Source organism: Myotis yumanensis, unplaced genomic scaffold (assembly GCF_028538775.1).
Source record: "Myotis yumanensis isolate MYYU_CA2020_CCGP unplaced genomic scaffold, mMyoYum1.0.hap1 SCAF_15, whole genome shotgun sequence".
Taxonomy (NCBI): domain Eukaryota; kingdom Metazoa; phylum Chordata; class Mammalia; order Chiroptera; family Vespertilionidae; genus Myotis; species Myotis yumanensis.
This window is the reverse complement of record NW_027223766.1, coordinates 43,607,198-43,633,999: the sequence shown is the minus strand read 5'-3', so window position 1 is coordinate 43,633,999 and position 26,802 is coordinate 43,607,198. Positions and strand designations below refer to the sequence as shown.

Genomic DNA, 26,802 nt, shown 5'->3' with positions numbered 1-26,802 from the left:
CCTTCTGGGAGTTGTAGTCTCTGCGCGGCCCCGGGCCACGTGGAGGCAGCCGCCGCACGGCGCATGCGCCCTCCAGCTCGCTCGCCGCGCATGTCGTTTCGGAGGGGACCGCAGCAGAACCTTGTCATTCTGACCTGGGAAGCCCTAGTTTTCTGCCTCGGATCGTCTGGCAGGTGGGTCGTGAGGGGCTGGTGGTCTCTAGGGGACAGTGTGTGTAGGGGCAGGGCGGGGGGGGGGGGGGGGGGAGAGGGGGATCCCTCGCCTGGCACCAGCGCACTGCGCCCCCCACCCCCAGACCCGGCCGACCTCCCCTTTCCTCCTCTTCCCCTGCTGCCAGCTCCGGGCCTGTCTTGCCGGCTGCACCACCTTTCCCCTGCCCGGAGCTCCCTGAGTCTGTCATTTTGCTGCATGGTCACACTAGGCGGAGCCCTTTCTGGGAACAGGCTTGTACCCCCTCTCCTTACACCCGAAAGCAGCCTTTTTCAACCTTTTTCATCTCCTGGCACACACGAACTAATTACTAAAATTCCACAGCGCGCGCGCGCGCACGCGCACACACACATATAATTTTTTGTTTTTGCTGGTCTGACGAAAATAGGTATGATTTTGATTCATTCAGACCAGGCAGCTATTGTGCTGGCAGTTGTCATTTTTTATTGACCATCTAAGGGAAAAGAGGTCAGTGCCCCTGACTACGGAGTCAAGTATTGTATGTTTTAGAAGTCCTCGCGGCACACGGGTGGAAAATCGCTGCCCTAAAGCAGCAAGATGGGTCACTCCCAGGTGACGGGAGAGCTGGGCGTTTTCGACCTGCCAGCCCCTCCCATGTTGCTTTCTCTTACAGGGGCTGGGATCTGGTTTCAGAAAGGCAGGTAGTGCCCTAGCTGGTTTGGCTCAGTGGATAGATATTTCATAATAATAATAATAAAAAGGCAGATAATGATCTTGATGCAGCGCATGGCCCCAGGGCTGTTTTCTTGGCAGGTACTCAGACATGCGGTGTCAGAAGGGGTGATAGTTGGCTGAATATGTTTTCATTCCGTTTATAGTGCATTGTAGCACGCTTCCCTCTTTCATGTATGCGTGCACGGATGCAATCAACAAATAGATAGTGAGCCCCTACTTTGTGCAAGGCACCCTGCTAGGTGCTGGAGGTGCAGTAGTGAAAAAGACAGGCAAGATCCCAGTCCTGTCCGGCTTCTAAAATGCAATATAAGAAAGTCCTGTTTACTCCCCCTCATCTTGTCCTACGTACTGCTAAGGTTTTGGCTTTTCTACTTCTGGCTCAAGAACTTTCAGAGCTTTTTCGTTGTTTCATAATGTCATCTGGTACAGTTGTGAAATATTGGAATACATATTAAAATATTTTTCTTTACAGTTAGAGCACATGTTGTAGGGCATGTGTTGGCAAAAGTTATAGGTTATAACTGGTAGGTTATGCTATGAGTGAATTTCATTTCAAAATAGAAAACAAGCTGAAACCGGTTTGGCTCAGTGGATAGAGCGTCAGCCTGCGGACTGAAGGGTTCCGGGTTCGATTCCAGTCAAGGGCATGTACCTGGGTTGCGGGCACATCCCCAGTAGGAGATGTGCAGGAGGCAGCTGATCGATGTTTCTCTCTCATCGATGTTTCTGACTCTCTATCTCTCTCCCTTCCTCTCTGTGAAAAATCAATAAAATATATTTTTAAAAAAATAGAAAACAGGTATTTGAAACTATTGAAGAAAAAAGGGGGGTGGATGTCAAGTTTGAGAATTACTGAGTAAATCCATCAGGCTCCACTAGGTTTTTGTCCTTTATTTTTCGCCCTTCAAATGGAAATTTTTTAGCTGTTACAAATTAAAGGTGCCTCTGGCCTCATCTCAGTAGTAGAAATGAAAACATCAATAATTTATGTTCAGTTTTTGTAGAGATTATATCAGAACAGTGTGTTCTATATTTCATTGATTCAAGTGGCTTATGTTCACCTAAGAATTTTCTTGAAAAGATTTTAAAATTTTATTTACTTATTTTTATGTTTTTATTGATTTTGGAGAGAGAGGAAAGGAGAGACAGCTGCATTGATGTGAGAGTGAAATAATCGATCAGCTGCCTCCTGCATATTCCCGACTGGGGATCGAGCTGAAACCCAGGCATGTGCTCTGACCAGAAATCGAACCATCAACCTTTGGGTACAGGGAAATGCCCAAACAACTGAACCACACCATCCAGGGCCACCTCAGAATTTTTATTGCATGTTTTAGTTAATTTAATTTTATCATGGCATAGGGATGTTATCTCCTACCTCATTTTTCATTCTTTCAACAGACTTTTTGCAGTGTCAACATAGGTTTATGATTTCATTATTTGAAAGTGCAAACTGGAATGTACTAATATAGTCTCTTCCAACAATAAAACATTTTTTTTCTATTGATCAGGTTTTTGGTGTTAATACCATTTATGGCTCCTCTAGAGATTGTCCTGGTTATGAATTTCTGTAGTAAATAAATACCACGATGACATTTTTATATTAATCCACCTATAAGAAAGATTTATTGTATACTGAGTTATGAATATTTATTATATTTATTTTTGAATGGATGTTCCCTTTCCCTGTATTAATTTATTACTTTATTTCCAGAAATGTCTAATGCAAAAGAAAGAAAGCATGCTAAGAAGATGAGAAACCAGCCCACCAATGTGACTTTATCCTCTGGCTTTGTGCCTGATAGAGGTGAAAAGCACCTTAATGGAGGTGGGAAACCTTTCCGAGCTCAAAAACTAGGTGAGATACACACAGTGCTCTCTCCACTCCCATTTGGAGCAAATTGCTTTGGGTACTTTGGGGGTCATTTGTGGGCATGTGCAGAGTGGGGGAAAATTTCAGTTCACCCCAACAGATATTCTCCACTGTAATCCTTATTCCTGATAAGAGTGACATATTTCTTTCTTTCTTTTTTTTTAATATATTAGATCCTTCTTCTGGAACTTCACGACAGCAGCAAGCCAAAATGGCCCACTATCCACCACCTAGGCCTGATGTGAATGAGCAATCTTCCTCCAAAGTAATGTTTAGAAAGAAGGGAGGATGGAAAGCCGGTCCTGAGGGCACATCTCAGGAGATTCCAAAGTACATAACAGGTAGGTATTTGTAAAGAAGTGAGGTTTGGTTGCACTGTGAGCTTTGTTGCTAATGCAGCCAGATTTCGAACGCCCTGGCTATGTCTTGGCCCTGCCTCCCCTCTCTTTCTCCTCCTCCTACTCCAAGCTTTTCTCCCTTCCCTTTGGATTTGGGTCTGATTGCTCTCCCTTCTTCAGTTCCTCTCCTTTTCCTTACCTCTCTTCTTAAAAGCCTTTATTTGTGAACTGTTCCACTTTGTCTTAAAATCTTTTCCCCACTCTCTCTTAAAATAGGAAATGCTATTTACACCCCTCGGCATGGCATTCTCCAAAGATGAAACCAAATTTAATGCACTTTCAAGGCAACCCAGATCTTTAAATCCCCTTCTCCAGGTCCTTGCCAGCTCATCCCTCGTCGCCCCACTACTCTTACCCCTACCACATGGCCCATACTTCTTGTACGTACCTTACGGGTGCTTCTGGTTTCTCTGTATACCTTCTTGGAGGAATTCACTTAACTTTCCCTAGCACTCTATTTACTCTTCAAAAAAAAAAAAAGTATTTTTCAATAAAGGAAACTAATAATAGTATGGTCACATATTTGAAAAAAGAAGAAAATGTTAAGGAAAAATCCTTGGAGTCAAAACCATTGTTAAAATTTTGTTTTTTCTTTGATTTGTTTTGTTTTGTTTGTTTTTGGTACCAAAAGCTGGGATTGAACATTTTTTTGTTTTCTTGTGTGATCATTATACTTAAAAATGTTTGTTATTGTATTCTATGGGGTTCGCTGTCTTAAAAAGCTTTTTTTTGTAATCTTGTCTTTAAACTTTTTTTTTTTTAATGAGAAAGTGGCGCCGAATTCTTGTAGAAAACTTGAAAAAACAAAAGTTGAAGAATAGTTTCACAATCTTATAATACAGAAATAACCACTAATCAGGGGTTGGGGTGGTGAGTGAATCATAAGCTCATGTACTTCAAGTCTTTTTTTCTTCTGAAATGTAGCAGGACAGTGTTGATTCAAGGCTAGTTTTTAATGACAGTCCTCTTTGCTTCGACAGCGTCTACTTTTGCTCAGGCCCGAGCTGCTGAAATCAGCGCTATGTTGAAAGCAGTGACTCAGAAGTCTTCAAATTCACTGGTTTTCCAGACTCTGCCACGGCACATGAGGCGAAGAGCCATGAGCCACAACGTCAAACGCCTTCCAAGACGGCTGCAGGAGATTGCTCAGAAAGAGGTATACGGTTTACTTGGTGTAATGTTTAGGTTAGTAGTTCCTAAGAGAAAATGGGAAGTGTTAACCTAATAGAATTTGTTAAAATGAAAACCAAAAACAACAGGCTGACTTTGCATATTTTGTTTTCATGATTTATCCCCCTCCCACCTCCTTATCATTTACCAAATAGTTGTACATTACAGCTGCTTTTAAATATAACAGTTGGAACCCACCCTTTTAAAAAATATTTTCATTGATTTTTCAGAGAGAGAGAAGAGAGAGAGAGACATCAATGATGAGAATCATTGATTGGCTGCCTCCTGCATGCCCCGTACTGGGGATTGAGCCCGCCACCCGGGAATTGAACCCATGACCTCCTAGTTTATAGGTCGATGCTCAACCACTGAGCCCTGCCAGCCGGGCATGGAACCCCTTTCTTTTAATGGCGTTAAAAAGTTGACATTTCCCTGTCATATTTAAAATATAATACTGACCTCCTTACCAGATAAGCAATTTTAGCTCTGCATTTTGGGCTTAAGAGTTGGAAGGTTAAAAAAAAAGAAAAAGGTAGCATCATTGCCTAGCACTTGCCTTTTGACTTTTTCAATGTTGAAAAATTGGGCTTGAATTTAAATTTTTTTCAAGTCTAATTGTTTTTGGCTTGGACTTTCTGAGATTGTCTAAGCTACCCATGTCTTTATTAGTTGATTCAGAATTTCTTTATAATGTACCTTCTATGTACCAGTACCATGTTGGTTGTCGGGTTAGAGTTCATCAAGGTCAAGTCCTTATTTGTAAGGGGCCCACAAACTAATGGAGAGTTTTTTCCACAGAAGTTTAGCTTGGCTATGGAAGAGATTAATGTAAAAACTTAAAAAAAAAAAAAAAAAAGCCCTAATGGGTTTGGCTCAGTGGATAGAGCATTGGCCTGCAGACTGAAGGGTCCCAGGTTCGATTCCCGTCAAGGGCATGTACCTTGGTTGGGGACACATCCCCAGTAGGGGGTGTGCAGGAGGCAGCTGAATCGATGTTTCTCTCTCATCGATGTTTCTAACTCTCTATCCCTCTCCCTTTCTCTCTGTAAAAAAATCAATAAAATATATTTTTAAAAAAATAGTAAAAACTACACAGGAATTTTGTAGTTTCTAGACTTAATGTGAAGTCTGTTTCCCAGTGATAACATTTAGCATTTACCTGTCAGTACCTAACTGATATGCAATGTGTAGTTTTCCTCACTTTTGTGTTTTTGGTTCTAAATTTCAGATTTAGCTATAATTTTAGAGGTTAAAAAACAATAAAAAAAAATAGCAACAAAAAGCTAGTATAGGGTGTATTCCCTGTTGCTCTCTAATACACTCTTAACAGCCACGGAAAACTTGAGTTACTGTGTTGAACATGTTATAACTGGTCTAATCTTCGTACTCCATGAAGCTTGCCCAATTAGTAAGTGACAGGATGTGCTTCCTTAGGTTTGACCACCTCTAAAATCTGCACTCCTTCCATTGCCCCCATCTCAGCTTCCATTGGGGAAGTCACCAAGTTAAACATTTAAGCAAACTAATGTGCTCCACTTAATCTAAAGTTAGTTTAACTTTGAGTTCCTAACACTTAACTTTGTTTTGAAATGGTCGCACACTGGTTCTGCTTCTCTTCTTGAAACTACAGGCAGAGAAAGCAGTGCATCAGAAGAAAGAACATTCAAAAAACAAGTGCCATAAAGCTCGAAGATGTCACATCAACCGGATGCTGGAATTTAACCGTAGGCAGAAGAAGAACAGATGGTTAGAAACGCACATCTGGCACGCCAAACGGTTTCACATGGTCAAGCAGTGGGGCTACTGCCTCGGCGAGAGGCCAACAGTCAAGAGCCACCGCGCCTGCTATCGAGCCATGACACACCGTTGCCTCCTTCAGGTCTGCTTCCCAGTTGGTTTTTCTTTTATATTTGTTTAGACCATTTCTGACAGAGACATTTAGAACAGTTCGTGGTAATGCCAAAGCCCTATCTCTGAGATTATTTATTTTAAAAATGATTACTGAGCACCAGGCACTTTGCTAGATGCTGGAGACGAAGAGTAAAGGTATTGGAGGAGACTGACATTAATCAAACAATTAGCCAAATATGCAGTTGTAAGGGATACATAGAACACCATGGGCATGCGTAACAGGTGACCAAGAAAGCTTCCCCATGGAAGTGTTGTTTGAGCAGAGTTCTAAGGAATGAGAAAGTGGGAGGGAGAGGGAGGCAGAAGGAAGCCAGGTAGCAGGGAAGAATTGAACTAAATTCCACCCGACAAGAATGAAGAGAGTCAGAGCAAGGCTAACATGAGGGTGAGGTCAGTTCTAGCGATCATGCGGGGTTTTGTTGGTCGTGTCCGAGATGTATTCAGCCTTGGTTCAGTAAGTAGTCATTGATCAGTAACAGGTATCTGAGGACCATCAATGGACCGTGAGCAGTGTTCGAACGCTGTTCCAGATGTTTAGGATTCAGTGGGAGCCTGTCGTGGACGCCGCCTTCTCCACTTTCTGGTTATGTGGCTTTGTTCAGTAACAGTCTCTGTCCCAGTGCCCTCATTTGTGAAATCAGATAACAAATAGCACCTGGGTCATCAGGTGTCGGGAAGATTAAATGACAGTCCGTGTAAGGAGTTAGCCCAGCCCTTGGCGCTTGGAAACGCTTTATTGACTATACACTGTTGTTATAGTTCTTTAGCATATTGATTTTACTAGCTCAGTTTGATCTGTCTTTATCTTATTTAATTGGTAAGGTCTTACTCTCATTACTCTCATTTTCCCTTGTACCTTGTATCAATTTGAATCTATATTATAGTCAAGAATGAGCATGGGAGAAATATGGTATAAATTATTTGGAGCATCATGACTCTCATTTCTAACGTAGATTTCAGGAAAGAATAAGTCTTTACTTAGAGGCAGCAGTTTTTACATTCTGCTTAGACCTCGTCTTTTTGGGATATAACACAGATTTTGTTTTTTATAAAAAGGAGACTATAACATATTTAAATGGAAATTCATTTTTATTTTGATTCAAATTGGTATAAGAATATTTGCTGATGTAACAGGAGCAGACAGGTTTCAGATTTTGACTTGTGAAATGATAGCTTTACATAGCAATCTGTTCTGTGTCTTGGACTCTGGGAGTTTTTCTCATGTGACTTTTGGCTTCTTGCAATTTCCCCGTGTAAATGGCTACGTTTTTAATGATCTCTCTCTCTCTCTGCAGGATTTATCCTACTACTGTTGTTTGGAGTTGAAGGGCAAAGAGGAAGAAATACTAAAGGCACTTTCTCCAATGTGTAGCATAGACACAGGTAAACTTGTTTCAAATCTGAGTCCTATATTGGTCTGGTTATTTCTTTCTTTCATGCAGAAGTGTCAGTGCTGTAAGTGTTCGGTAGTTTAAACATATATAAAAATGCATGAGAGAGTTTTTGTTCTCCATTGAGTATGTTAATTAAAGGGAAGCTTAGGGTGGCTTTTAAATCAGTTCTGACCTTGTCAAGTGTAAAGTGAGAAGGTCATTATACTGATGGAGTGAGTTTAGGTAGGCAGAAACGGAAAACTCATTAAACCACTCATTCCATAAAATATTTATGGAGAACTTACTGTGTGCCACTTTGATCCAAGCAGTGATCAGAGCCTAGACTTTGCACCCCGACCCGGAGAGAGACAATCAATAATAGTCTAGCTGTCGGGAAATACTACTGCAGTCTCAACACTTGAAACAATGGGATTTTGTTTTCGTTTCTGTCAGGGTTGACTTTTGCAGCAGTTCACTGCTTGTCTGGAAAGCGCCAGGGAAGTCTCCTGCTTTACCGGGCACATCAGTACCCCCGAGGCATGCTGGGGCCTGTTTCATTCATTTGGAAGCCGGAGAGGACCCCTGGGGACACCTCTGAGAGCAGGCAGTTGTGGATCTGGCTTCACCCAACGCTTAAACAGGTACTACCCCTGAGTTTGTCTTCCCGTCACTCGTCCCTGCATTCTTGACTGTTGGAAAATAATACCATAGACATTTAAGTGGCGTAGAAGTTTGGCTGGTAGCTTGGTATTTGAATGTAGGGAAGAAAGTTGCATGTATATTACATGAAGCAAATTTGGACCCCTCACTTTTTTAGTAAGCCATAAGTAGAGATGAAAACCAACCTTATTAAGCAAATGGCTTGAAATGTTGCCTTTGGATGAATACTTCCACCATGAATTGGTTCCCTGGTGGCTAGGTGCTAGGTAAAGCCTATTTGATGAGAAGTTGTTTTGATTAGTTCTGAAGATTTTTAACACTGCATTTAGCTTAGTTAGTCTCTCTCTTTCTCTTTTTTAGCATACTCACTGCTTTTATGTGGTAGATGGTAAATTTTCTCCTTAAACTCATTTTTTTTTTTTGTAATAATTTTTGTGTGTGTGAGAGAGAGAAACATTGATGTGAGAGAGAAACATTGATCAGTTGCCTCCTGCACACACTCTGACCAGGATCGAACCTGTAACTTGGGCATGTGCCCTGACCAGGAATCAAACCCGCTACCTTTTGTTGTACAGGATGATGCTCCAACCAACTGAGCCACATCAGTTGGGGCTTAAACTCATTTTTAAATATTTGGTCAGAGCAGTCGTGTTGTTTTCATTAATCTTTGACATAATCTTTTTTTTTTTTGTTCCAAGTGCCATGCACTACTCAGAAGAACCCAAACACCATTTTGATAATGATGAATTTAGTTTAATTTGCGAAGGAATAAAAATGTAAATTTTTAAAGGGAGGGGAAAAAAATAGACTAAACCACATTAAATCTGTAATGTATTTACATTTTAAACTTTAAAAGTAAAATGTTTACGTATGTCCTTAGGATATTTTGGAGGAAATAAAAGCAGCGTGCCAGTGTATAGAACCGGTCGAATCAACTACCTGCATCCCTGACCCCCTTCTGGCACCGGCCCAAGAAAAAAGCCCAGCGAAACTGCCCGATGAGAAAATTGGCAAGAAAAGAAAACGGAAGGACGATGGAGAAAACACTAAACCGGTTAAAAAATTTATGGGGGACGGAACTAGAGCTGCACATGAACCGCGTTCTTGGAGCTCCTCCACCACAGGCATCGTGATCAGGTACAGGTGGCATTCGCTCAGAACGTTTGCTTTGAAGGCTTCCTCTGTTTCTGCCTGTGGCCACAGCTGTCGTATTTGTCGTGGAAGTTTCCCTTTTCAGACTTTTTCTCTCTCGTTTTAGTGATTTGACGATGGAGATCAACAGGTTCCGCCTGATCGGTCCCCTCTCCCATGCCATCCTCACCGAGGCCCTGCAAGCTGCTGCTGTCCACACGGTAAGATTCACCGTGACTGTAATGATACGTTCCAGTCATGTCTTTCCTCGCACACCTGTGACACTTCACATACAGTTTGGTAACATTTTGGGCCCTGACCTATAAGTGTTTATTTCTCTCCGTACGCTTATGATCAAGGACTTTGTCATCTCTTACTTCTCCTGGATGAACAAATCTAAGTGAGTGTGATAAGTGAACCGACTTGTTCTGATTTAAGGACGAGTTATTCTTGCAGCTTGTGAGTTTGCAGAGGGCCTTACCTTCTGCTCCATAAACAGGCAACAGAGCCCTTAAAGCCCCCCGAGTGTACGGCCATTTTTTTGTTTGTGCTTGTGTGGCGCGTATTTTCTGGGGTGAGTTTTAGGGTTCTGTGGCCGCTGAGAGGCAAGTGTCTCGTGCAGCACTGTCTAGTAGGCCTTCCTGCGAGGGCGCCGTGCTCTGTGCTGTCCAGGGTGGTAGCACTGGCCACGTGTCGCATTGAGCTCTTGAATCGCGGCCAGTGGGACTAAGGAGCTGCATTTCCACCTTTATTGAATATTAATGAGCTAGAAATTACATTCCGGTAACTCTGTGGCATGGGGACCGCACAGGTCCAGAGCGGAGACCAGATGAGCAGTCAGACGCTCCGGGCTCACGTTTGTCTTGCTGTGTCAGTGCCCTGCGCCTTTCAGCCCCTGTGCCTCTCACAGACTTGACATGGTCGGGTACGATGACAGAGCCGAGCAGTGTTCGGGCTTTTAGAAGAAAAATACTTTAAAAGAGAAAGGCTACTTCTCTCTCTCTCTCCACTGCTTCCCCACCAGCCTCAACCACTCCTATTCCTGCCTGGTCTCTTGAATCGTGTCTGCGATAAAATCCAAAGCCCGGAATGTGACTGTGTAACCTGTGCCTTTCTGCTTCGTCTCTCAACTCTGCACCTCAGCCGCCCTGGCCTCTGTTCTCCTGGAGATGCCATCTCCCCGAGAGCCTTTGCACCTGCTTTTTTTTCACTTGCTTGAACATTCCACCTCCACCACTCTGCTTGGCTAAACTTCCTCATTCTTCAGGTCTCAACATCCGTCTCATTTCCCTACAGAATCCTCTCCCGACCCCTCAGGGTAAATGATATCCCTGCAGTGAATTACATTGTATCGTGCACATTTCCTCCGTTTGTATGGCGACCTCTGTTTGTGTATTTATATAGCGTGGCGGCAAGGGCAGGGTCGTTCTGTTCTTTGCTCTGTCCCCAGTGCTTAGCACAGTGCCTGCTAATTGAGTTGCAGAGCAAGGATTTGTACCTAGAAGTTTGTTTCCAGGGCCTGTACTTGAAACCACTAAGTGACGCTGCCTGAGTATTTGTGAGAGACCTGGCACATGTTACAGGTGCTTTTGAATCTAGGAGCACATCCTACTTTATTCAGTATAGGTATTCTTTCTTGGCTTGCACGTGATACTCGAAGTGCTTTTTAAAACCTTGCTCAGATTCCTGGATCTGTCAGGAAGAAATGTAAGTAAAATACTTGCGAGTCTTATTTGAAATCTCTAGGTGTACGATAGTCGTCATGTGGGCTTTGGCTAAAGATTTCTTCAAAAGGTATAGGTTTGGTTTTTCCTTGGTGAGGAAGGTTTTATTGCTTAAATTGCTGGTGATGAAGTTGGCAATAGAGGGAGAGGAGCAAGGAGCTCTTCCAGGCACTGTGCACAGAGGCCTCAGTGTGAAGTGGCTCAATCTCTCTGAAAGCCATGTGTGTTTTTCTTAGTATGTGAAATCTTTTTTTTTTAAAGGTCTCACACATTTATTACTGAACCAACCTACTATTGCAGAAATAAAAATTAACAGAGCAAAATCATGAGTCCATTAATTTTCCAATTAAAATGTCCCAACTGGCCGAAACCGGTTTGGCTCAGTGGATAGAGCGTCGGCCTGCGGACTGAAGGGTCCCAGGTTCGATTCCGGCCAAGGGCATGTACCTGGGTTGCAGGCACATCCCCAGTGGGAGATGTGCAGGAGGCAGCTGATCGATGTTTCTCTCTCATCGATGTTTCTGACTCTCTATCTCTCTCCTTTCCTCTCTGTAAAAAAATCAATAAAATATATTAAAAAATAAAATAAAATAAAATAAAATGTCCCAACTGTCCAGACAGTAGTGGTCTTTTCAATCATTTAAAGGTGTAGGCAACCTGGATACAGCAGAAATGTGTGAGTCATCTCTCATGTGTGATTCCTCCTAGGCCCAGTTTGGTTCTTCTCCAATGTCTCCCCTTCAAGCTGTACCTGATTTTATTTCCCATTTTCATCCGAATCCATTGGGGGTGGGCCGAGTCTGCTTTTGTTTCTTGGCCAGGAACCTCTTGGTCCTGAAAGTCTGTGGGAAGACATGGTGAAGGAGAAGCGAACGCACCTTGATGACGGAGAAAGAGAGAGAAGGAACTGAAATCCTTTTTAAAAAAAATATTTTTATTGATTTCAGAGAGGAAGGGAGAAGGAGAGAGAGAAACATCAGCGATGAGAGAGAATCATCAGTCGGCTGCCTCCTGCACGTCCCCCACTGGGGATTGAGCCTGTAACCCGGGCCTGTGCCCTGACCGGGAATCAAACCGTGACCTCCTGGCTCGTAGGTCGACACTCAACCACTGAGCCACACTGGCCGAGCATTATGTGAAATCTTGACAGAAGTGTAGTACTCTATTCTTGCCTCTAATTAGAAGGATAGTTAGCCTGGTGCTAATTACGTGTGAAAAACAGTGACAGTTCCGCTGGTTCTTCCCTTAAAACGTTCATTCCCACATGCAGAAAAAAGTGGAGGGGGTCAATAGCCCAACCCTAACACGATTATAATGTCTGGTTCGTTATTTGTCTGGTAACCAGGAGTTGCTGTTTTTCAGGAGGGAGAGGACACGGAGAACACTCCGCACCGTTGGTGGACTGAAACCTGTAAGAATCCTGACTCGGTTTCCCTCCACCACAGACAAGAGGCCGTGTTTGACTTGTTGGGAGGTATGCGCAGGGGATGCTGGGCTGTGCTGGGAACGGAGGGGGCTGTGGGACGTGGGTGGGAAGGCTGCCTACGCGTGGTGGTGCTTTTTAACTTCCATTCTTTGTTGTAATATAGCGAGAAAGCAAGTCAGAGAGTGAATAGGGAAAACACTATTTGAGTTTGCTTATGAAACAACAAACACATGAGATGTTAGTGTTCTAAATAGCTGGCATTCTGATATTACAGTCAGTGCATATACCAGGCACTAAACTGAAATTGATTCTTAAGTGGACATGAGTGCTTTTATGTGTAAAGCTACTATAGTCATCAATGAAAGAAACAATGTTTACATTTGTAAAATATCTATAATGTTAAATGAATGTTTTTCATAAAGAGAAAGTTTCTCTTTATGAATGTTAATTTATTCTCTAAAAGTATCAATGGGGAAAAAAAGGAAAAATATGTTTTTTGTTGTTGTTCATCCTCACTTGAAGATATTTTTTTCCATTGATTTTTAGAGAGAGAGTAGAAGGGAGGGAGGGAGAGAGAGAGAGAGAGAGAGAGAGAAACATCGATGTGAGAGAGACACATGGACTGGTTGCCTCCTGCATGTGCACAAAAAGGGCTAGTGATCACACCTGCAACCCAGGTACATGCCCTTGACCTGAAATCAAACCGGGGACCCTTCAGTGGGAGGGCTGATGTTCTAACCATTTAGCTTTACCGGCCACCATGGAAATACATGTTTTCAAATAAAATAGCCCAAGATGAAAGTTTTATTAGAAAAATTTGAAAAATACAAGCAAATATGTATACACTGTGAATGCCTCTTTTTAAACTTGCATTTTATTGTTTGTTTATTGCTCAAGGAATAACATCACCAGCAGAAATTCCAGCAGGTACTATTCTGGGACTGACAGTTGGGGATCCTCGAATAAATTTGCCTCAAAAGAGGTCCAAAGTTTTGCCCAATCCAGAAAAATGCCAAGGTAAAGTTCTTGAAACATTCCTGGTTTTCTTACTGTTTTGAGCAGTCTAGTCCCAGTTCTGTTAGTGACACCTGTGCAGTAACTTCACCTCTAGGAAATGAGGGTGATCTTTACTTGGCTACTTTGAAGGTGGTTATGATCACAGGAGGTGTGTGTGGGAGTATCGTTTAGCTGTGTAACACAGCCTGATCCTTATGTTCATTTCATTGCTAGTATCTAGTAAAACCTGTCTTTCTGTCAAATGGGTTCTCTGAAAATGCCTGGCATTTCAGAATTTTCATATGAGGAAGGGATGTGCACCTGCAGCTGGTCTTGTGCTCATTGGAAGCCTCTGTCTGACCAAACAGATGATCCAGGTTCGAATCCTGGCAAGGCCATCCCAGGTGCTGGAAGGTAAGATGTCTTGGTTTAGACTCAGTAGGGTGGCCCGAGGGAGTTGTTTGGCTGGAGTGGCATAGGAGGGTGTGTAGGACTGGCTGAAATTTTAGTCTGATCTGGGACATGCAGCAGTTGTGATAATGTCTTATTGTATTTGCTGTCATTTAAGTATGGTTTTTTTTGGAAGAATCATTAAAATTACCTTGTGAATTTTTGGAGAAAAATATAAGTGTGTGTTATAATGACTATAATTTTTTTTAACCTCCATGCATAGTTAGCTAGCTTATTAAGGGCTTAGTAAATGATTCTATCAGAAGGTCACGTGAAAGATGGATTGAATGAGAGGAGTTTGAAGATATATCGGTAAGTTAGTTAATTATGGAGTCTCAGACTTTAATCAATGAGGTGTTGCTTCTTTCTTTTCTTTTTCAGTAGCACTATGCTCTGGTGCAGCCATGAAAACTGAGCGTCAGCCACACCATTAAATGGTGACTCCCATAATAGCCTTAAAGCTGTAATTTAATTCTACTCGATTTCTCTTGCTTCCTCAAATTCTTTTTAAAATAAGGCAGTTTTATATTAAAATGCTTTCTAAGGCTTTTATATTAATACTAGGGGCCGGTGCATGAATTTGTGCACCAGTGGGGTCCCTCGGCCTGGCCTGTGGGATCAGGCCGAAACCAGCTCTCTGGGGTCCCGGATTGCAAGAGGGCGAAAGCCAGGCTGAGGGACCCCACCGGTGCATGATTGGGGCCGGGGAGGGACGCAGGAGATTGGCCTGCTGGGGAGGGACCACGGGAGGGCTCCAGGGCATGTCTGGCCCGTCTCCCTCAGTCCTGATCAGCAGGACCCCAGCAGCAAGCTAACCTACCAGTTGGAGCGTCTGCCCCCTGGTGGTCAGTGCATGTCATAGTGACTGGTCAACTGGTCGACTGCCTTCTGGTGGTCAGTGCACATCATAGCGACCAGTTGAGCAGCCTTAGCATTCATTAGCATATTATATTTTGATTGGTTGAACAGTCGACCAGTTGACCGGACACTTAGCATATTAGGCCTTTATTATATAGGATTATTATATAGGATGAATCCGTTCAAAGAAAATGAAAGTTTCTCAAACATTTAATTTCTATTATAAAAGCTTATCCTTTTGTTAGTCATTGTGGACTTTCATTAAAACCGATTTTAAGTAATTTCTTTGAATAAGTATTGATTGGCATGTGATCTAGATAAAGAAGTAAACTTTTGAGAGAGCCAGGATGGCAGCAGAGTAGGTAGAAGCTATACTCACCTCCTCCCAGGACCAAACTGGAATTACAGCTAAACATAGAAGAATCATCCTGAATAACCAGCTGAAGACTAGCCGAAAAGAAGTCTTATAACCAAGTTATTCACAGGAGAAGCCACATCGAGACTGGTAGGAAGGGCAGAGAAGCAGAAAGGGCCGACCCCACTCCCAGGGCAACGGCAAAGGTTCCAGAGGGATATCTCAGCTGCGGGGGTTCTCCCTGAGAAGCATGGGGTCTAAACCCCCTGCCGGGCTCCCCAGCCCACAGCAACAGGGCCCGGAAGAGGCGCCCACGTAACATCTGCCTATGAAAAGTAACGGGGTTGTTGTCCGCCAGAAAGAGATGGGAGTCCTGTAGAGATACAGGCACCCTCTTAAAGGGCCAACACACAGACTTTTGTTTGTAGCCACTCACCCTGTGCTCTAGGGGAGGGAGGGTGGAGGGCTAGAGGTGCATGAGGAAAGACTGGAGTTTGTGGCTCTGGGGAGGGAGCTGAAGGGAGAGCCGCCAGGTCCCTATGCTGAGTCCATCTCCCACACTCCAGGTGCCTTCTTCCTTCTGTGGAATCAGCCTGGGGAAAGCAACAGCCACCCCCTCTGGGCTCCCTCCTGCCCCACTCTGTGGAGCTTATGCCCTGCTGAGGAGTATAGCCAGAGGCCCTTTCAGTGCTTGAGTCTCACAGGCAGCCAGCGGGTAGAGGGGGTTCTTGGGGTGTCTTGGGACTTCTGCTAACCTGACCAGGGGCCTGGTGATGGTAAAAGCCTGCCTTGGTGCACAGCTTGGTCCTTCCCACGCACACCCAGGCCCCACACTGGCAGCCACACGTTGTGGATCACTTACAGCTCCAAACAGGTTGCTCAGGGAAAGTCACGGGTAGCGTCTGATTTGGGCCTGCAGCAGAGAGTCCCTCCCAGGAAGCCCAGAACCAATGCACCCAGTGACCAGCTTCAGACAACATGAGAGCAGGGTTACAAGCACCACACCTAAAGGGAGCTATCGCAGACAACAAGCCCCACTGAGGCAAATTCGCTTCGTGTGGTCAGCCCGTGCACAGCAGCTTGCAGGCCATGGTTGGGGTTGAGACTCACAGTCGGGCAGCCTGAGGGTCGATCCCGTGCACGAACGGGCCAGTAGCAGTCAAGACTCAATTACAACAGGAGGGCCCACATAACCCATTCGAGGGACATTCCTGGAGCACCCAGCTCAGGTGACCAAGGAGGCTGCACCACTGGGTCCCACAGGACACCTACTACATCAGGACTCCCCCCGAAGACTGGGAGTCACAGTAGATCTATCTAATATGAACACAAAGAGGCAGACAAAATGGGGAGACCTCACCTCACCTCACCCCTATCAGAATGGCTGTCATCAATAAATCAACAAACAAGAGTTGGCGAGGATGTGGAGAAAAGGAAGCCTTCGTGCACTATTGGTGGGACTGCAGATTGGTGCAGCCAGTGTGGACAGCAGTGTGGAGTTACTGCAAAAACTACAAAATGGAACTGCCTCACGACCCAGCGAACCACTTCTGGGAAAGTATCTGAAGAAACCCGAAACACTAATTTGAAAGAATATATGCACCCCTATGTGCTTGCAGCGTTATTTACAAGAGCCAAGATCTGGAAGCAGCCCGGGTGTCTAGTAGCTGAGTGGATAAGAAAGTTGTGTTACATTTACATGACAGAATACTCCTCAGCTGTAAAAAAAGGAAAGAAATCTTACCCTTTGTAAGAAATCTTACCCTTCGTGACAGCATGGATGGACCTGGAGATTATTATGCTAAGTGAAGTAAGCCAGTCAGAAAAAGACAAGTACCATGTGATTTCACTCAGATGTAGAATTTAATGAACAAAATGAACTAACGAGCAAAATGGAGACAGTCCTAGAGAGCAGGCTGACAGTTTTTAGAAAGGGGGCAGGGGTGGTAGTGGGGGGATTGAGCATAAAAGAAAGAAAAAGAGAAAAAAAAAACTCGGGAACATGGACAACAGTGTGGTGATTGCCAGGGCGGGGAGAGGGGTAGGAGGAGGCGGAGGAGGGTGGAGCAGGTAAAATGGTGATGAATGGAGACTGGAATTGAGGTGGTGAACACACAATACAGTGTGCAGAGGAGGTGTTGTATAATTGTGCCCCCTGAAACCTGCATAATTTTGTTAACCAGTGTCATCCCGATAAATTCAATAAAAAGGAAAAAAAGAGAAGTAAACATTTTTTTTTGTTAATCCTCACCTAAGGATATTTTTCCCATTGATTTCTAGAGAGAGTGGAAGGGAAAAAGAGTGGAGGCGAGTAGAGACAGAGAGAGAGAAGTGTTGCTGTGAGAGAGACACATCAATTGGTAGCCTCCTGTGTGAGCACTGACACGGGTAGGGGATTGAAATTGCAACCCAGGTACGTGTCCTTGACCGGGAATTGTACCCTGGACCCTTTGGTATGTGGACCAGTGCTCTAACCACTGAGCAACCGGCCAGGGCAAGAAGTCAGCTTTTTAAAGAGGTTGCATTATCCTGATGTTATTAACACATGTAATGTATCATTTAGAAAGACAATTCAGAACTGAAGTTAGCCCTGGCCAGTGTGGCTCAACAGTTCGATTTCCTTTCAAGGGCATGTACCTGGGTTGTAGGTTCGATCCCCAGTCCCAGTCAGGGCTTGTGGGGGAGGTAGTCAGTTGATGTGTCTCTCCCACATCTCTCTCTCTCTCTCTCTCTCTCTCCCTCCTCTACCCCCTCCTACACTCTCTCTAAAAAGCAATGGAGCCCTAGCTGATTTGGCTCAGTGGATAGAGCGTCAGCCTGCGGACTGAAGGGTCCCAGGTTTGATTTTGGTCATGCCTGGGTTGCGGCATGGGCCAGGAGTAACAAAGAGCCCGGAAGACAGCAGTCGGAACATTGCTTGAGCATCGACCTATGAACCGGGAGGTCACGTTCCATTCCTGGTCAGGGCACATGCCTGGGTTGCGGGCTCAATCCCCAGTGGGGGGCATGCAGGAGGCAGCCGATCAATGATTCTCTCATTGATGTTCTGTCTCTTCCTCTCCCTTCCTCTCTGAAAGCAATAAAAATGTATTTAAAAAAAAGAACATGACTTGTGCTGTCATTGCGTACTATCGTTTGCCTCTGCAGTGGTTCATATGCTTCGATCATCCTAACTGTGGAATTAGGCGGGTATTTAAAGGCAATTGTATGTGATATTTCTATCTTCTCCACTAAACATAAATGTTCAAAAAATAAGTGTAGGAGCCTTTGCTACTTCACAGATGATGAAACCAACTGTAAGAATAATTTCTAGTCAAGTGTATTCTTCTAGAGAAGTAAGTGCCTGTCAGATATTTTCTTGTAACAATGGGCCACGTTTAGACTTTGACTTCACTGACCTCGAGGATGTGGTTTGAAGGCTCTTTCTTTTCCCTCTCAGATAATGAGGAAGTTAGACAGCTGCGTCTGGAGGGTGTGCCCGTGGAGTGTGCGCATAGCTTTATTTGGAGCCAAGCTATCTGTAAGAGTGTCACAGAGAATAAAATGTCGGATCAGGTAACTAATGGTGTAAGGGTTGTTGGTAAAGTCATGGAGACAGGTTGAAGTTCGTCACTCGAGAGAACGTAAAGGTTGCTTTGTACTCTGTAGAGTCCCATAGACTTCCTTTTATTTTCAGACAATTTACTGGTCCCTTACTTATGATAAATACTTTGGTTGTTTTTTTGTTTGTTTATTTTCTGTTCTTAAAGAAGAAGAATCCCTAGAAAAAGTTAACACAAAGAGTTTTTCTTGAAATGATAATCTTAGGATTTAAATACATGTCTTTCTTTTATTGTGTTTTTTTTTTTTCCTCCCCCATTAAGTGTTCTCTGTCTTTGTTGCTTTATTTGTTCTCTGGTCTTTAATTACCCAGTGACTGTGCTCCTATAGGTATTGTATCAGGTGATGGGGGAGCTGACTGTTAGATACACTCAAAGAAGTACAGGCCACAAAGGAAGCCCAAAGAAGGGAGGCTAAGCCCAGACTATAGAAATCAGGGGAAGCGTCCTGGACGGAGGGGCTGGTGTTTGAGCTGACCCTCAGGTGGGCTGTTAGAATCAACCAGACCTTTGGGGGCCGGGGGCCGAGGCTGCTGGAAGTGAGAATGAGCAGGTGCCCAGGCCTGGTTCAGGACCGTGTGTTCAGGAATCTTCAAATAGATCAGTAGCTTGGACTCAGAGATGAAACTGAAGAGGGAATAAGGACCAGAGCATAGAAGACCTGGGGGCACTTCCGGGATCTGGACCGAAGACAGGGCACCATGGAAGGTTTTGAGCTGGGCCGTGACAAGGTGACATTTCTCTCCAGCAGCACAGTGGAGGGTGGAGGAGACTAGGGGTGGGGATGTGGGTGGAGGGGCCGGAGAGAAGGCTTGTGATTGGATGGCCTTAAAAGAGACCCTGGAAAGAGCCCCTAACGTAGGGCACGATGGGGGCCTGATTTGTGGCCGTGCCCTGGAGTGCAGGGCCACAAATGTGTATTCATCTGGAGGGTAAAATTGGCAAGACTCAGTGGTTCATTGGAAGGTGGGTGGTGAGAAAGGAGGAGACGGTCTGGTTTGGGTTTGGGAGCTCAGCTAAGAGCCAGAGCCAGGCCTGACCCGTCCCAGCTGTATCCCGAGTCCTGGGAAAGCGCTCGGCACATGGCAGGTGCTCAGGGCATATTCGAATGAAAGAGTAAATGACCAGTAAATGTTGGCACGGGTGAATGAATGAGGGAACGAACTGTGAGCATCGTGGCATCAGATGGCGGGAGCGAATGCAGTGGGAAGGACGAGTTTGATCTTGGATAATTGAGTTGGAGGGGCCTCGGGACTTTCAGGAGAGAGGTTTTGATCCCAGGAGCCAAAGTCGGGGTGAAAGAGAGAGATTTTTGGAATTACCAACAGGTAGATGGTAGAGGAAACTCAGGAAGGAGAGAGAGAAAAGTGAAGAAGGAGACTCGGGATCTGGTCCTGGCGTGAGGGCATCCTGGGGCGGCAGTTAGATGTAGCGTGGAGGCCGCCCTCGGATAGTTTCTCAGATGAGTGAGTGGGAGGCCTCTCCCTACCCGTTCATCTCTTTGAACAGCTGGCAAGAAAAGTCTGGAAGAATTTTAGCTACTCCCTGCAGTCTACTTGACAAATAATTTGCAGCACCTCCTATTTTACTGTTTTGGGGGGGGGGGGGCACCTTCTATTTTGAATCCTTAAGACTGGGTGAGAAATTTTCTCAAGGGAGAAGTTGTTAATTGTGCCTTTTTTTTTTTTTTTTCACTTCATGACAAATCTTAACCAAAGTACATGTAGGGACAGAGTATCAAAATATAAGATTAACCCTGAGATAAGAAATTAGTGGCATGCATGTGTATTTTATAACTTTGAATCCTCTAGTATATTCTTGCCCATATTTAAGGTAATTTGCCATTTCTACCGAAACATTATATAAAGGAAAATCGTCGTAGGAGGGACTACTTTGTGCTTAAAATAGCTCACATGTATGTTTTTTTCTTGCGTTTTAAAAGGGCAGGTAACTTCCTAAAGCTACTTACAGGGAGACCCAGTAGCATCTCCCAGAAGACTAGGGTTGTTTGTCTTGAATGATTGTCTCCCACTGTAGGACTTAAACCGGAAGAGGAGTGAATTGCTGGTGCCCGGGTCACAGCTGGTTTTAGGTCCCCGCGAGTCCAAGATCCCTCTGCTTTTGATTCACCAGCCGGGAAGAGTGACCGGCGACGGCCGCCAAGGCTGGGGAAGTGGCTGGGATGTGCTGCTTCCCAAGGCCTGGGGCATGGCTTTCTGGATTCCGTTTGTAAGTGGCTTTTTTATTCCGACCAAGAGTTGCGACATTTAAAGTCCATCCCTAATCAGTACCCAGGGCTGAGAATGTTGCAGACATGACGCACACCTTAGAAACTGAGTGCTATTTTTCTGCCCTCTGAGCTAAATTCCTGATACAAGATACTTCATAAGGTCCCTGGAGCCTGGGTGTTATTAATAAGAGTTGTGCTGACATACTGTGAATATTTGCGGTTTTAAGAGTGGCCTGATAGTTTAAATTTTTAATTATTTATTTTAACATACACATTTCTTTCAGATCTATCGAGGTGCACGGGTGGGAGGATTAAAAGAGACTATGGTGCATTCCCAGTATAAAAGGTCGCCTTCCATCCCGGGGGATTTCCCAGACTGCTCTGCTGGCATTCTCTTTGCTGAAGAACAAGCCAAGAATCTTCTTGAAAAGTACAAAAGGTGAGAAGCTGCCTTCTCAAGGTTGGGAGTGCCTTCAGAGGAAGAGAAGTGCCTACTCACATTGGCCCATAACGTTGGCAGTGGCTTCGGTAACTCTTACTATATAATGTGGAGTTTTCGTAGGCTTTCCCTTGAGTTCAGCATTACCGAGACACAAGTAAGTCAGGAGACTGTCTCATGTCGGGTGTGTCTAGGCCCATCCAGAGCGTGAACCCTTTCCGTGGTCTTTTGCTTACGTGGATGGTGGTGGCCACCTACACTGTGGACATGAGTTCCCACTCCCAGCCCTGCCCCCCTCAAAACAGAAATTGAGTTTTTTATAACTGATTATAGAGATAATACATCTGAAATTTCAGTGAAACTGCGAAAACATAAAAAAAATACTTTATACACTGGAGTATTTTTTTAAAATATATTTTATTGATTTTTTACAGAGAGGAAGGGAGAGGGATAGAGAGTTAGAAACATCGATGAGGGAGAAATATCGATCAGCTGCCTCCTCCACAACCCCTACTGGGCATGTGCCCGCAACCAAGGTACATGCCCTTGACTGGAATCGAACCTGGGACCTTTCAGTCTGCAGGCCGACGCTCTATCCACTGAGCCAAACCGGTTAGGGCTACACTGGAGTATTTCATTCACAGAGATAGGCACTGTCTTTACATTTTAGGATCTATCCATCTAGACATCTTTTCTCACCGGGGGGAGTGGGCAGGAAGGGGCTTGATTTCCTTTGTCCTGTGAAGTCCGGGCCAGCACCAGGACCCTGTGGTTCCGGCTCCCTGCAGGCTCCCGGAAGCACACTGTGGCATCCCCGGTATCTAGCCAGCACCTGGCGCACAGTGGGCCTTACTGCCTGTTACTTTTTGACTGAGGAGGGAGTGAATGATTGAATGTTGTTCCGTGACCGTGGGCTGCACGACTGTGCTTTCCTGTTCACGGCTGCCACCACAGAGACCGGCTGCTCCCTACCTGCTGGGGTCAGTGAGAGCCAGAGCAGACCCTGCTCTCACCAGCTTGTGGTGCTTCTCAGAGCTTCCCCCTCACTCAGACATCGCTGGAAAGGTCCGTTGGTGTCACCCTGTGGAGGGCAATTTGGAAATATGTCAAAATTGCAAATGCTGCCGAAACCGGTTTGGCTCAGTGGATAGAGTGTCGGCCTGCAGACTGAAAGGTCCCAGGTTCGATTCCGGTCAAGGGCATGTACCTGGGTTGCGGGCACATCCCCAGTAGGAGATGTGCAGGAGGCAGCTGATCGATGTTTCTCTCTCATCGATGTTTCTAACTCTCTATCTCTCTCCCTTTCTCTCTGTAAAAAATCAATAAAATATATTAAAAAAAAAAAAAAAATTGCAAATGCTGCCCGGCCAGCATGGCTCAGTGGTTGAGCGTCAAGTCATGAACCAGGAGGTTAAGGTTCGATTCCCAGCCAGGGCACATGCCTGGGTTGTAGGCACAATCCTTGGTGGGTGGTGTGCAGGAGGCAGTGGGTCAGTGATTCCCTCTCATCATTGATGTTTCTATCCCTCTCTCCTTCTCCTTTCCTCTCTCTAAAATCAATTTTTTAAAAAAAATTGCCGATGGTAAAAATACTCTGCACCTCCACACCCAGGAATGTATCCTGTGGATACACTTGTCCTTGTGCAACATGTTCAAGGTCATTCATTGCAGCTCTGTTTGTAGAAGCAAAAGCTTGAAAATAAGCAAACTGTCCTGCAATAGAGGACTATCTTTTTACAAAAAGAATGGGGATCTCTTGATGTACCGGTGAAATGATCTCCAAGGTATTTTGTTAAGTGAAAACAGTAGAGTTAAGCAGAAAAAGACAATGTGGTGTGCCACCATTGTGTAAACATGGGTAAAAGTGAAAGTATGTACGTATCTGCTCTGTGCACATGGTGATCTCTGGAAGGATGTGTGAGAAGCTGACTTTGAGGCTGTCTTTGGAGGGCAGCTGGTCACTGGGGGTCAAGAGTGAGAGAAAAGCCTCACCGCCACCCTTGTGCCCTGAGAGCCGGGAGCCCATCCACACGCACGGGCGTCATTGCACGGCTCCAGGACGCGCCCTTGCGGTCTCTGGGAACGGCACTCCCTGGGGCTGTGCAGTGGCCACAGGGGGCTACTTGGTGGACTCATCTATTAAAATAAGAACCAGAGGAAACAGAAAAACATGGCTAGTGCAGTTGGTTATTAATCTTTACTAGAGGCCCGGTGCACAAATTCATGCACAGGTGGGGTCCCTCGGCCTGGCCGGAAATCAAGGCCTATTGGGGGGCCGGCTGGCTGGGGGTAGGGGTCACGGGGAGGTTGGCTGGCTGGGGGTAGGGGTCACGGGAGGCTGCCAGCTGGCAGGGGGGAGGGGCCGCGGGAGGTTGGCTGTGGGAGCGCACTGACCACCAGGGGGCAGCTCTTGCTTTGAGCGTCTGCCCCCTGGCGGTCAGTGCACATCATAGCGAACGGTCTGCCGGTTGTTCAGTTGTAATGGTTGCTTAGGCGTTTATATATATAGATTATATTTCTTAGAAAACTTTCTTTTCTATGTTTGTTTTCTTAAATAGAGATATAGTACAGTGGCTGTAGTTATTTTAATCGCCCCCATCCTAAATTATTCAGAATTGGCTCTCCTCTTCGGTTTTCATTAGACGCCCTCCTGCAAAACGGCCCAACTACGTTAAGCTGGGCACTCTGGCGCCGTTCTGCCTGCCCTGGGAGCAGTTAACGCGAGACTGGGAATCGAGAGTCCGGGCCCAAGAGGAACTGTCCGGAACTTCCTCCCCGACTGGTGGGGAGAGCGACTCGAGAGACCAGGCGCCCTGTGCTCCCACGCCTGGACAAGCTGCTCAGGGGTCTGGTGCAGGGGGCACAGCCCTGCACGACTCCAGTGAGCCCGAGGGAGCGATGGACACAGAGTGTCCAGCCCAGGCCGGGACTGAGCAGGTACCAGGCCAGGATGCCCGTGGCCAGCTCCTCTGCGTTCTCAGGTGAGTGCACACAACTTCCAGATATGTTCTAGGTCATCTCTTTTAATGCCAACCAGGCTACAGGTGTAAACGTAACCACTGTTCCTTGATGCAAGGACCAAGTGAAGTTTTGGACTCAGAGAGACCCCATGGAAATGGCCACATTACATTAGACGCTAACTTACGAACTGATTTGAAAAATTACCATCCATAGACCCAGACCAAGAGTTTTTTTCTACCAACATGTTTCAGTTAGTCTGCTCGCAAAGCAGTACTTTCACGAGCGTATGTGAGGTTACGACCCCTGCAAACTCCGAGCGAGCACTGTTTGCTTTAAATCACTGAATTTGATTTCTTGTCATTCCTTTTGGATGATCGGAATTTGTGGCCGATTAGGTACCGATTCATTGTGATATTGTCATATCATAGACGATAACGTGTTCTACTCAGTCCTGCTGCAGGCATTAGATTTTGCTTATCAGTTACCCTTTATTCGGATATTTATTTATTTATTTATTGGTCTGATTTTTATAAGAAGCACTCACCCCTCTTGCCTTATACTTTTTTCCCATGTAACTTTTTTAGAATTCTTTTTTTAAAAAATATTTTTAATTGATTTCAGAGAGGAAGGGAGAAGGAGAGAGAGATAGAAACATCAATGGTGAGAGAGAATCATTGATTGGCTGCCTCCTGCATGCCCCCTACTGGGGATTGAGCCCACAACCCGGGCATGTGCCCTTGACCGGAATTGAACCGGGACCCTTCAGTCCGCAGGCTGACACTCTATCCACAGCCAAACCGGCTAGGGCCCTTAGAGTTTCTTTTTAATCAAAATATCAGTTCCACCTTAATCCTCTCACTGTGATTACAGCCTTAGATTCTACCCCACTGTCTTATTTTTCTCTGTCTTCAACAGTAGACACATAAAAAGTAAAATAGGAATACAAAAAGGCATTAATGTTAATTTTTAATTTCTTAAAAACATTAATGGAGTTTTGATCCTTTCCCACAGAGTATAAAAATTAACTCTCGCTATGCCTAATCTTCTAATTGTATATTTTCTCCTTGAACAAAATACCCTCAAACGTGTAGGAGTAGAGCATCGCTGAAGCAGCTGTCAGCCTGGTGCCGGCCCAGTTCTGGAGACAGTCGGGCAGTGGCCCGGCGAGCTCCCAGCAGGGGGCAGCAAGAACTGACCGCAGAGGCCCACCGGTCCCTCCTGGCCCGCTTCCCCAGGGCCCTGGTGTGGGTCAGCCTGTCCCTGCCCGGGAAGGGCAGTCCCGAGCCGCACGCCATGATCTGTGTCCCAGCCCAAGAGGACCTCCTGCAGCTCCGCCGGGATCGGCTGTACTGCGGGCCCCAGGAACCCAAGCACAGTGACCCGTTCAAGAGCCAGATCCGGAAACAGAGGGAGAGGCAGACCCGTGAGAAGAGGCGGCACCTCGGGCGTGCTGCGTCGGGGGGCCTGGCAGAGGGGGACCCTGCAGCAGGGCCCCCGGCTCCGACCCTGGGCCTGTGGCCAGGCCCGCTCCCTGACGTGACGGCTCACTGCTCCAGAGTCCTCCTGGGCTTCGTCACCCAGGGAGACTTCTCCATGGCTGTCGGCGGTGGGGAAGCCCTGGGCTTCGTTAGCTTGACGGGCCTGCTGGACATGCTGGCTGGCCAGGCCGCCGCCGAGAGGGGCCTGGTGCTGCTGCGGCCTCCCGCCTCCCCGCAGTACCGGCTCGCGAGGGTCGCGGTGGAGGTGTGAAGGCGGGCGTGCGTCCTTGCAGGGGACAGACGGTCCCGTCTGCCTGGTCCCACAGCTGGAAAGTTTGGTTTGAGCCGTCTTCTGTTTTGAAATGTCATGTGAAACTGCTTGGAAACGAGAATAATAAAAAAAAAGATGCATTATGCACGTGGATGAGATGGATGAGATGTTTACGTCATTCCAGTCACCTCACTGATTTCCATCCTCCTCTGTCCCTGCTGTAGGGCCTTGGAATATGCGGCACATATTTCTATTACGATTTCTTGGTCTGTGTCATTCTTGCAGGAAACCATTAGAAGCTTTATGTTTCCTCGCCCCCTTTTTCATGGGAAACCAAGGCCTGTCGGGTCTGTTTAGTAACCTTGTCGCCGTGTGGTAGGCAGGGTGGTGGTTTGATGATTTGATTGTTGCAGGAGAGGCAAAGGCTACCAACATCTGGCCTCTGCCGTGAGGTGCTGCACCCCGTCTGGCCGGGTTCGAGTCCGCGCTGTGATCAGCGTGCCTCACCCTGGCTCCCCGAAGGAGGACGCCGTGGAGGATGTGTTGCTGCCCCTTTGCAGGTGGCCTGGGTTGTGGTGAGCGGGTTGGGGTGG

The 26,802-nt window shown here is 45.8% G+C and overlaps 1 protein-coding gene across 1 annotated transcript; it reads left to right on the top strand.

The window, feature by feature from the left end:
* Positions 1-92: 92 nt before the first annotated feature.
* POP1 (POP1 homolog, ribonuclease P/MRP subunit) lies at positions 93-26,348 on the top strand. Its single transcript, XM_070392229.1, has 16 exons — positions 93-173; positions 2,621-2,764; positions 2,953-3,120; positions 4,158-4,333; positions 5,978-6,226; positions 7,554-7,641; positions 8,085-8,272; positions 9,172-9,428; positions 9,550-9,643; positions 12,509-12,620; positions 13,470-13,589; positions 18,671-18,786; positions 20,868-21,059; positions 21,345-21,499; positions 24,142-24,480; positions 25,552-26,348. The coding sequence occupies exons 2-16, from the start codon at positions 2,623-2,625 to the stop codon at positions 26,207-26,209; spliced, it is 3,054 nt and encodes a 1,017-aa protein (XP_070248330.1). The 5' UTR covers positions 93-173; positions 2,621-2,622; the 3' UTR covers positions 26,210-26,348.
* Positions 26,349-26,802: the final 454 nt, after the last annotated feature.

Coding starts and splice junctions, on each gene's coding strand:
- POP1 (XM_070392229.1), top strand. CDS start 2,623: ATGTCTAATGCAAAAGAAAGAAAGCATGCTAAGAAGATGAGAAACCAG. Junction 3,121..4,157: donor GATTCCAAAGTACATAACAG/GTAGGTATTTGT, acceptor TTGCTTCGACAG/CGTCTACTTTTGCTCAGGCC. Junction 18,787..20,867: donor AGAATAAAATGTCGGATCAG/GTAACTAATGGT, acceptor CTCCCACTGTAG/GACTTAAACCGGAAGAGGAG.